The sequence below is a fragment of the Harmonia axyridis genome, chromosome 5 (genome assembly GCF_914767665.1).
Source record: "Harmonia axyridis chromosome 5, icHarAxyr1.1, whole genome shotgun sequence".
Classification (NCBI taxonomy): Eukaryota; Metazoa; Arthropoda; class Insecta; order Coleoptera; family Coccinellidae; genus Harmonia; species Harmonia axyridis.
The window spans coordinates 18,233,833-18,246,329 of NC_059505.1; the positions used below are offsets into that span (position 1 = coordinate 18,233,833).

The 12,497-nt window shown below is 39.2% G+C and overlaps 1 protein-coding gene across 5 annotated transcripts in view; it reads right to left on the reverse strand.

Annotated features, from left to right (window-relative positions):
- Nucleotides 1-12,497, reverse strand: part of LOC123679936 (probable E3 SUMO-protein ligase RNF212) — a 39,823-nt gene that overhangs the window by 12,055 nt on the left and 15,271 nt on the right. For 4 of the 5 annotated variants that reach the window (XM_045617515.1, XM_045617518.1, XM_045617516.1 and 1 more), the window contains one exon: nt 9,849-9,995. In XM_045617515.1, coding sequence (XP_045473471.1) covers nt 9,849-9,995 — 147 coding nt within the window. Of the gene's footprint in view, nt 1-9,848; nt 9,996-10,716; nt 12,451-12,497 lie in introns of those variants that run through there. The other variant, XM_045617517.1, reaches the window with a different exon arrangement.

A 12,497-nucleotide genomic window follows, 5' to 3' on the forward strand; every position in this document is an offset into this window, starting at 1 on the left:
CCTACTGTTCAACTCCCATAGCTGGACCGCAGCTTTGTATTGGTCTTTTCCTATCCCACAGAAAGGCTCAGGTCCAGCAGGTCTTAGCCTAGATGCACTTTTTGCAAGCTCGTCCGCTCTCTCATTTCCTTCAACACCACAGTGCCCTGGTACCCATAGTAGAGTCACCTTGTTTCGTGGTTATATCTAAAGATGGTGAGAAGTATTCCTCAGAAGGCATTAATGTGAATGTGGGCATCCCACAGGGCAGCATACTGGGACCACTACTTTTTCTAATATACGCTAATGACATAGGCCTAGTACTACCTGAAAATTTGTGACCTCATAAATTTTGCAGATGATACTAACATCTTGCTGAGGTGTAACAACCTCCAAATATCAATGGACTTATTCAGTACGGTGATGGATGAGATGAGCAGCTGGTGTTGTGAAAACAAGCTAATCTTGAATATGCATAAGACTGTTTGCACCTACTTCTGTACACAAGTATTTCCTAACGCTCTGAGTTGCAAATATGGTGATGTCAGCGTCAAGGAGGTAGTGTCTTTCTTGGGGATTGCAGTTGATAAAAATTTGAAATGGAAGGATCATGTCGAACAGCTAGGTAAAAAGTTGAACTCAGTGATTTATACACTGAATTTTTTGAAGAGAATGGTTGATGATGATGTGCTGAGGACGATATATTTTGCCAATTTTCAGTCGTTATCAACATACAGCATCTTATTTTGGGGTAGTTCCAGTGTCATGAATAGAATCTTCTTGAAACAAAAATGGGAGATCAGAGTAATTATCGAGAGAGTTGTAGAACTCTTTTCAAGAAGAACAAAATATTAACAATTCCTGGTCTATATATATATATAAATATATATATATATATATATATATTGTGAATCTTTAAGGGAATTCGACTGACAATATATATATATATATATATATATATATATATATATATATATATATATATATATATATATATATATACAGGGTGTTTCATCATAAACTGGACAAACATATATATTCGTGTAGAGGACATCGGGAGAATCATGTTTGCCTTATACAATATATCCCGTTTTCGACGCATAAGCGAGATACAGGGTGTTAAACGTCAATTTTGAGCAAGATTCTTATGGGTGTGGTCAGTTTTGTATAACACTCAAAGAAACGGTTTTTGGTCAAATCTCAGTATTTTTGGGTCCTCTATTCAGAAAAGTTGATTAAATCCGAAAAAAGAATTACAAAATGGCGGAAAACCTGCAACGTTCCTAATTTTTTTTCCGGTGGTCAAATTGAATGTTAGTTTCTGAATGAACACAATTTTCTAAGAATTTCTGTGCGAAAATTTTTTCAAAAATTGAACACAAATTTTTTTTTACATGTCTACAGCGATAAAAAAATTTCACCCGAAATGGATGAAATTTTGTAGAATTGTACTCCTTCAATTATCAATCACGAATATGAAAACAGAATTGTAAAATATCAAACGGTTTCGTTACTACAGCCATTCAAATGTTTCGTTCAAACCTCCAAAAAAAATTGAGAATAGCTTCTTAGAGTCAAAATTATTAAATTATTGCTATTTCCAAAAATTCCGGATGTTAAAATGTATTTATACAAAAAAAATTCGGTGAAACTTAGTTGGGAGTCGAACCCTCGATTCTAACGTAAGTATTAATGAAGAAATTAAGACAGTTCTAAGGATATTAATATTCGTTGCTAAGCAACGGAAGTTCGTAGCTCATAGAATTCTACTGGTTATTTGAATTTCACAGAATATAATTTCGCAAGTATCGTGACACGAATTTGTTTGGAAAGGAAAATGAAATATTCTCTTTTGGACAAAATGTCATGGTTCATGCTTATTATTAAACGAATTATTCAAGGAATAAACCTGAATTTTTTACTAATAATTCTACATTTTATAAACACAAAAAAAAACAGATTAGTGGGAAAATCAATTCATAAATCGTTTTCGAAGATGTTTCCATTTTTGAGAATACACATTCTCGCCCTTTTCGCAACACTATCGACCGCTAAACGTATCATTTCGGGGTTTTGCCGGATCTCCTCGGCAGCTGATTCAATTCGTTGAATAAGTTCTTCCTTTGAGTTTACTGGAGCTGATAAGAATCATAAACAAGACTTTTGAGATGTCCCCAGAAATAAAAATCAAGTGGTGTGAAATCCGGCGAACGAGGAGGCCATGCGATAAGTCTTAATCGGCCAATCCATCGGCGTGGGTATTCTTCATCTAGATACCCTCTTACATCACGAGTTGTGTGGGCAGGGCAACCATCATGCTGGTACCAAATGCCCTGAATCTGACTCAGCGGAATATCTTCAAGAAGATCTGGCAGAATCTCCATCAGGAAGTGATAATAGCTGTTCCTTTTGAGTACTCTCCAAACAGTAGTTTTACTTGTTCTTGTTGAAATCATTGGGTTATCTCCTACTTAATTAAGGATGCGATCATCGTTTGTTCTTATTGTTTCCTTCTTTTTCCGGTGCAAACTTCCTTCTTCACGTAATTTGCGTACTGTTTCATAAGAAGTTTTGAAATTTGGCAGATTTCTGCTTGGAAATCTGCGGGAGTAAATTTACCTTGCTTTTCTGCCTGAGCAATTCGCTTCATAATAAGCCTGCACAATATCATTTTTTTCCAAAAGAGAATATTTCATTTTCGTTTCCAAACAAATTCGTGTCACGATACTTGCGAAATTATATTCAGTGAAATTCAAATAACCAGTAGAATTCTATGAGCTACGAACTTCCGTTGCTTAGCAACGAATAGTAATATCCTTAGAACTGTCTTAATTTCTTCATTAATACTTACGTTGGAATCGAGGGTTCGACTCCCAACTAAGTTTCACCGATTTTTTTTTGTATAAATACATTTTAGCATCCGGAATTTTTGGAAATAGCAATAATTTAATAATTTTGACTCTAAGAAGCCATTCTAAATTTTTTTTGGAGGTTTGAACGAAACATTTGAATGGCTGTAGTAACGAAACCGTTTGATATTTTACAATTCTGTTTTCATATTCGTGATTGATAATTGAAGGAGTACAATTGTACAAAATTTCATCCATTTCGGGTGAAATTTTTTTATCGCTGTAGACATGTAAAAAAAAATTTGTGTTCGATTTTTGAAAAAAATTTTTGCACAGAAATTCTTAGAAAATTGTGTTCATTCAGAAACTAAAATTCAATTTGACCACCGGAAAAAAAAAAATACGAACGTTGCAGGTTTTCCGCTATTTTGTAATTCTTTTTTCGGATTTAATCATTTTTCTGAATAGAGGACCCAAAAATACTGAGATTTGACCAAAAACCGTTTCTTTGAGTGTTATACAAAACTGACCACACCCATAAGAATCTTGCTCAAAATTGACATTTAACACCCTGTATCTCGCTTATGCGTCGAAAACGGGATATATTGTATAAGGCAAAAATGATTCTCCCGATGTATCCGATATCCCGATATATATATATATATATATATATATATATATATATACAGGGTATTTTGATCAATGGGGGTATACGACCTTCCGTAAGATATTCACGGTTCCCAAAATCACAGCCTTCTGCATCCATGTGATCGTGTTCTTAGGCAGATTCAGCTCCTTGAGATGTTGAGTGCTCTTACGGTGGACGAGACCATTCACAGTTATGACCAGGGGCTATATATATATATATATATATATATATATATATATATATATATGCAGGGTGGCGAAAGCTATCGGGGGGTGACGACCCCGCATACCCGAGTCAACCAACGCTAGGGGTTAGCAGCCCCTACGTTGTGAAAGATATTGCTTTCGATATACAGGACGAAGCCTCGGAAACCGCCCCCGGTGTGGGGACTGCACCAGGGGGAAGACCGGCACAGTCTCTAGCAAATGCGAGTGAAGCGAGTGGCACTCCTTTGCGAAATGGATCCACAAGGCCTGGCATCTCGACAAGGACTACGCAGAGTGAGAGTTTGGATCCGCCATACAGTTCGGTAGAACCTGTATCAGGCGGTCCCGCTCAAACTCGAAGACGAGAAAGGCAGCGTTGGACGAGGGAAATGAATATAAGTCTAATCAACGCATACTTTCATGTAACTGAGGGAGAAACACAGACTAAGAAATACGCAGAAAAACTGGCGGAACGATGGAACGAGACCTATCCCGAAAATCAACTCACGGGAAAGCATCTGGTAGCCCAAGTGAAGAATATCAAAACACGGAAACTACTGGCTCCAGATGAACTTGATATACTTAAGGCAAACGCAGTGAGAAACTCCCCTACTAGACGCATAAATAACATCAGGAGAAGTATACAGGGAGGAAGAGTACTACCGAGGCAAGAAATCAATTATGAAGAGGAAGATATCGGAGAACAACCTATACCGACACCAGAACCTGACGAAGCTGCTCTGGGAATCCAGGCTCTTTTTCAGGAAGCTAGTCAGAAATGGAGGGGGGTACCAATGGATGTGAGGCCAAGAATTTCCAAAATAAAACAAAATAAGAACACGAAGTGTACAATGCAAGCCATCAATTCAGCCTTGAGTGAGTTCATTACCGCCTCAGCAGATCTGGAAGAACTCTGTCATAACGTGTACTGTGCGGCCGCTGTAGCCAACGATATCCAGCAAACAAAAAATACAGTTCTGAACCACAAAAACCTGTCACCTCAAAGACCACCTTGGGAAACCCGCATTGAAAAAAAGATCACCACACTCCGAAAAGAAATCGGATTGCTTCATTCCTACCTTGGTACTGAAAACCCTAGTAATAGGGTGAAAGAAAAAATACAACAATACGCACGAAAACTGAAGCTGAAACGAGGCGAAGCTCAATACCATCTACGGCTGAGGACACATGCGGAGAACTTAAAACAAAAGATTGCAGCGATGGGAAACAGACTGAGGCGATATAATAAAAGAACACAGAGATATCGGCAAAACAACTTATTTACGAGCAATCAAAAGAAATTCTTCAGGGCCCTTGATGACGATACTGGGAAACCACAATCAGCACCCCCAAAACTGGAGGAGGTCGAAAGGTACTGGTCAGATATCTGGTCGCAAGGACAAAAACACAACACCGAAGCTCATTGGATTAAAACTGAAATCGAAGAACAGCGCAATCTGAGAGAAATGGCTGCTGTTACTGTGAGTGAGGAAGATGTGCGCGCGACAATTAATAGGCTTAAAAACTGGACGTCACCTGGTGTTGATGGCATCCATAACTACTGGTGGAAGTCACTCACTTCAACGCATGAAGTACTCTCACGGTTCATCCAGAAAGCGCTTGAAAACCCGCACAGCGTACCAGAATATTTCACTCACGGCATTACTCATTTACTACCAAAGAAGGGGGACCTCAATCAACCAGGCAACTACAGGCCGATTACCTGCCTATCCTCTGCATATAAGATCCTCACCTCCACGATTGCGTTCAAGATTAATAGCCACTTGAAAAATAACAACATTATGGCCTGGGAACAAAACGGATGTAAAAGGAAAGGACGAGGAAGCAAGGAGCTCTTGATAATCGACAACATGCTTACCAAACAGGCAAAAAAGAAATTGAAGAACATCTCGATGGCCTGGATAGATTATCAAAAAGCATTTGATTCGGTTCCTCACTCGTGGTTGATTGAAGTACTAAAGATATACAAAGTAAATCCCCAGGTGATCGCATTGCTGCAATACCTGATGTCGACATGGCGCACTACGCTCACAGTCCGTGGTGGCACAGCTACCTACAAAACAACAGACGTAGAGATCAGAAGAGGAATATTCCAGGGAGATAGCTTGAGCCCATTGTGGTTCTGTCTGGCTCTCAACATACTCAGCAGAATGCTGAACAGATCCGCATATGCCTACTCTATAAACGATCAAGCCAAGCTTACGCATCTGTTTTACATGGATGATCTTAAGTTATATGCTAGAGGCAGGAAACAACTGGAAGGACTTCTGGAGTTGGTTCGAAAATTTAGTGAGGATGTTGGTATGTCTTTTGGACTCGAAAAGTGTGCAACAGTTAACGTTAAAAGAGGAAAGATGTCAGAGGAAGAAAATATCGTATTGTCAGATGGACGAGAAGTAGCCAGCTTGAGAACGGAGGACCGCTACAAATACTTAGGAATACAACAGACCTATGAAATCAGGCATAAGGAAAATAAAGAGGACACCAAAAATGAACTGCTCAGAAGGGTGCGGAAAATACTCAAATCGCATTTGTCAGCAAAAAATAAACTAATGGCAATAAACATCTGGGCCATTCCCCCATTCACATACACGGCTGGATTACTCACCTGGTCGAAAACAGACCTAGAACAGGTCGATAGAAGTATCCGGACCTCACTGACACGACATGGCATGCTGCACCCAAACTCAGCGATTGAAAGGCTATACTTACCTCGAAAAGAGGGTGGACGAGGAATGACTAACCTTGAGGAGGCATGTCTGAAAGAAAAAGAAAATATCAATAAATATTTCCTCAAAACGAACTTACCTGTTCATCAATGGGTGGCTGCAACCGCTTCACCGAGAGTAACCGATGAGGATGTAGCTGTAAGAGAAAACCGCTTAGAAAAATTCAGACAGGCCTGGCAAGCCAAACCACTGCCCGGCAGGTTTTATGCTAGCTTGCATCAGGTGGAAGTGGACTTGCAGAGCTCTAATACATACCTGACTCAAGGATACCTCTTTCCACAAACAGAAGGAACATTCCTGGCCATACAGGACCAGGTTGTTCCGACTAGAACATACATAAAACACATCCTCAAACAACAAGTGGAAACTACGAAGTGCAGGCTATGCAACGCCGCCGAGGAGTCAGTCCAACATCTGTCTTCGGGATGCTCATCAATCGCGGGCACTAAATATCTAAACCGACACAACAACATGGGGAAGGTCGTGCACCAACTACTAGGCCTTCAAAAACAACTTATTCAACACTTCATACCGCACCATATATACACCCCGCAAACCATATTAGAGGACGAGCAGTGTAAGGTCTACTGGGACCTAACGGTCATAACTGACATAGGGGTGGAACACAACCGTCCAGACATGGTGTTGTGGGATAAACAAAACAAAACCGCCACCATCATCGATTTTGCTGTGCCCCTAGACCATAATCTGGCAAAATCGTACGCGGAGAAAATATCCAAATACGAGGCACTTTCACAACAAATGAAAGATATGTGGAGGCTGAGACGCGTAACGATAATGCTTCTTGTCATAAGTGCCAACGGTCTCGTCCACCGAAAGACCATCCAACATTTAAAAGAATTGAACTTGCCCCAAAATACGATCACATGGATGCAGAAAGCTGTCATACTGGGGACAGTCAATATCATACGCAAAATAATATACCCTCATTAGGAGTTGCTCTTGGCGCATTGACGCCCGGGTAACTCTGAAAAACCACAAATGTGTGGAAAAAAAAAAAAATATATATATATATATATATCCATTATATATGGCAATAAAAGTTTTTAACGTGTTACCAAAAAAATTGCAAAATATATAGGTTTATAATGTATTCAGAAAGGGGATATATAAACTAATAATGAATTGTGAACCTTATGATATTGAAGAATTTTTTTAATTTTTGTAGTTAGCTGAGGGTAACTTGACTTCTTTCATTTTTGTAACATGAAGTTGTTTTCAATTATTGAAATAAATATATCTATCTATCTATCTCTTCTGCTGCTCTATCGAACATATGCACCTGTTTTAATCCGACCAAAAGTTTATTTTGATCGATAACCAGCTCCAAAAGATCCTTCCATCGAGTCTGGACCTCAATCATCTTTTCCTGGATCTTGGCGCTATATATGTATTTTGCTTCGATCAGAGTATTTCCGGTAACTAAACATGATTGGAGCCTTACCTAGCGTAAAATGTGACGAAGGCATGAATTAGAAGTTCCACATGCTCGACATCAACTCTATGCTCTTCAATTTTGGACTTAGTCATCTGGTCCTTGATCCATTCTTGGAGCTTGGTGCACTCTTAGAGGAACCCGAAATACTGGAAGCTTCAGAGAGAGAAACTTCCCTCTGAGCCACTAGATGACGTAACTTCTTGAACTCGTGCACTAGTTCTTCTTCTCTTTTCTTGATGTAATTTGCATCGTAGTGCTCTCTTTTCACAAGATTGCTACACCTGTGAGATAATTCATCGATCGTTTCCTGGTAAGCTTCAACTTCAGCAGTTATTATATCCAGCTCTCCCTGCAACATCTGAATTGAAATCTCATCTCTACCAACCTCACTTGTTGCCAGAGCCGACAACTTGTCATAAATCCAGGCCTCAGCTTCTGAAATCTCCTCGTAAAACTTTTCCGATTCAGGGGCATCTTGCAACCTTCAGACTGGCCATATACCTCACCATCACAAATCGATTCTCCAATTCCTTCACCTTCTCACTGATATCATTGGAGAACTCATGACCGGATCTCATCATGTTGACCGCCCTACCCATCAAACTTTTCACGATGTGTTCCCACGAGTTCAGCTCGACCTCCAGCGTCCGATACTTTTTCTGTAAGCTCTGAACCGCGGTAAGACTGATACCCAGGTCCAAAGACGCTGCCAGCGATTTCCTGTCGCTCAACCACTGTACCGTCTGTACCTCCTCGTCTATCTAGTTGATGCTCTCGTAGTTCTCTAGGTGCTGTTGGTAGTCATTTTCCAAAGCTAGGTGGCATCTTAGAATGTTGTTGTCTGAAGCCAAGTCGTTTCCAAAATCGTTACTAACTTGAATCTCGACTTCACCTAGCCAAACATCGAACTCTTTGACGGACCTGCTGAAGAGCAGTGCTTGATATGCCTCGTTCAGCTTTTCCCGTTTGATCTGCTTGAGTTCCAACAGTCTCTTCCAATCCTCTTTGATTTCTTCCAGCCTTATAACTATCTCATCTTTGGCATAGTGATTCGAATGTAGTAACTATTGTCCCTCGTTTATTACGATTTGCAATCTTTCATCGCAGTCCATAACCTCTGTCTCGAATGTAGAATGCTTCTGGATATCACTTTTCAGGTTATGAGGTTCCCTGAAGCTCTCATCTGCCGCTATCTGAAGATTTGGTTCAACCAGATCAGCGAATAAACACGCATAAGGAATAATTAAATCTGCAGCTCCACCTTGGATAATAGAAGCTACTTGTTACAACTGTGATTTATTGGTACATCGATAAGAAAACGAATCTACCAAGTATAATCTTAACTTAACTTACTTACTTAACTTAACTGCTTCGGAAAGCAGTTAAGATTATACTAAGAATAATATAATAATAATACTTATTGAGAATTTCCCGGAGGAAATTTTCAATAAGTATTCGAAATTTCAGCAAATATATACTGATGCGACCGAGAGTGAAGCTGGAGTGACTACAGCTTCGATAATTCGATAACCCCAAACAGATCAATATGCTGCGAATTGAATCCATATTAAGTGATAACTATATCTCAAACGATTCAAAATGCACCTGAAACATGTTATCTCAACAACATGGGCAGAAAACTGGAGAAGGGGCAACCAACAAGACAACTGGCAGAGATCAAACTCAATATTAAATATCGAAAAGAAAATTTAGACTTAGACCAAGAAAAATGAAAGACCGAAATGATCAGAATTTGATAGGGTAGTAGTGTTTTTCATTTGATTTGTGGATGCTTCTCTGACCTAAGGTTCAGTGGAATTATATTTATATTATATTATTTTTGTCCGATTCCAAAGGTTTCTCGTTAATGAATGTATTGAATGAAAACAAGCGTTGCCACGACATCAAAATTATTTGATTGAAAAAACAGCAGAAAACAGTTTCCATAGCACTTACTCGTACAATTGATTGGAGTTTCTTCTTCTCCTGCATCAATTTGTTATTGATTGCGTATTGTTTCATGCATTGCTGTTTAGCATATTCATATTTCTTCATATAATTACTCAGATACGACTCCTTATGATTAGACTGGAAATTATAGATCTGCAACAACCAAAAATTATTCTTAAATTATTGTATGGACACTTATTGACTGTATACGGAGGATTTCAACAAAATGACATTCTTCTACAAACGTCAAAAAATGACAAGGTTCGCTCATTGACAATATGCGAAGTGACCCTTTTTTTCATTTTCCTTCGTTACCATGACACCGTGCACGAAGTAGTGTGCGAATTACTTACTTCGCACACTGCATGTAAACTATATGGGATTTTTATATTTTAACCTTTATGTTCCTCAATCAAGCAAAAATCCAAAAAATCATTTAGGGGAGAGGGAGGTACATGTGGACACGGGGCAGATGTGGACAATTCAAATTTACCGCCCGTTTGGCAATGCTGTTAGTTCTCGCATATATGGGCGAATTAACCTACCACTATAGTACTTCGTCCTTGAGTTTGACAGCAAAAATCGCGGCACTTTTCTTTTTAATGAATTTTGTACGTTTTCTGTAGAGATTTGTAGAGAACACAATGATTTCAAATTAACCCAGCTTTTTCAAGCAGATGATGGTAAGTTATGGTCATAATTCTACCTAAATTGCTGCATGATTCAATAAATGGTTAATGAAAAGACATTTATAGAGGACTTAGAAGAAGTTTATTTCACTTGTCCACTTCTACCACGTAATATAAGTTGCTATGTCCACATGTGCCCCCTGAAGGTGCACATGTGGACGAATAGCAGTAGTTATTATTTTCGCTTGTAGCTGGAAAAGATTTTAAAGATAAAATATTTAAATTTCAGTATAAATGGCATAACACATGTTCTTAGTTGAAGGTTAAAATAATAATTGAATGGAATCATTTTTTCACAGATAAAATTCCAATAATATGAAAAATGTCCACATGTGCCTCCCTCTCCCTTATTTATTAATGTATAACAATAATTAAGGCTTTCCAATTGTGAGAATATTTAACACTACCTAATTTTATTTATTATTTACAATGTTAACATTAATGGTGCAGCCAGTGCACGAACCAATATTTATTCCTAAACCAGATAACTCAGCTCGTGATATCGTAGTTTTGGGAGTTGGAAGACTATCCATTTTTGATTTGCAAGCAACTGCCTTAGAGGTGACAGCACTTGATTCTGAAATTTCACAGTCTAAAATTTTATTTGATATTTGAATTTTATCCTTCGGCAACAGTCGAAAAATTCCAACCTCCATGTCGCTTCAAAACACGTATTAGCAAGGAGTGTGGCTGATGTTCTCCGAAAACAATGGCCCGTGTAGGCATCAGGATTTGGTTATTTTAGGTGTTTTGCTATTATAGGCATCTTTCCAATACTATTTATTTCAACATCTTGGTTAAAATATCTCTTATTTTGATACTTCAAAAACAATCATCGACTGGTAGCATAACTTGGACGAAGAACCGCATATTTTCGGTAATATAATATAATCTAAATTTGAAACTGTAAAAATTCGTTGTATATTCGTTTTTGTATCGGGTACTTTAACAATCAAAATGGAATTTTTATCTTCTGTCATCGACCGTCATTTTAGTGAGTTCCTCACGGCGGCAAGCACCCGAAATACCCAGTATTAGCCCCGGTGCACACATCCGACCTCTGCAGTCACGACGCCGTTGCGGTGTCGTACTTGCGGCCTGTGGTACAAAGAATCAAATGGGAGCATGCACACTACCAGCCGTGTCGTTGCGGCGTCGTAAGCCCCGCTGCACACATCCGACGTTTGCAGTCACGACGTCGTTGTGGTGTCGTACTTGCGGCCTGTGGTACAAAGAATCAAATGGGAGCATGCACACTACCCGCCGTGCCGTTGCGACGTCGGTACTGCCATCATGCGGTCGTTTTTTCGTAGCATGTCCCTCTAGGCCGCAACTGGGCCGCAGTCGTACATGCGATCTCTCAGTACTCTTTTCTATATTGATTGAAGAAATAATCCAGTAATCTATATTGACCTGCGCACACATACGACTTTTGTCTTGAGTTCACACAATGGCAGAGAGGGAATTGGATATCGAGCTCTTCATTGAAGAAATAATCCATGTGTCTTGAAATCTGATTTTTGGTGTTATCTTCGCTGCAAGCTCGTCAAATGATTTCACAGACATTCTGTAGTAGTTATAGAACTTATCAGGGTTTTCTCTTAAATCTCCGAAAGAAGTATGAAATCTACCCCTGATAAGTCTCAAGTCCGTGTAGGGGTGAACCCAATAACGCCTGTTTTGTTTACAAATGTACTTCTTGTAAACAAGGTAAGCAAAAAAAATTTTTTGCGATGGTCGTCCATTATAACTAATATCGAGCGCCGATCGCACACACACACACACACACACTGGCAGTGTGAATTGATCCGGCTCCGCAACCACGCCGGTGTAGTATGTAGTGTGCATTGAATAGGTTCGACACCGCAACGGCGTCGTTGCTGCAGAAGTCGGATGTGTGCACCGGGCCTTAAAACAACCTAAAATCAGTAATTTAAAAAACACATAAAACAATCATCAATAATCT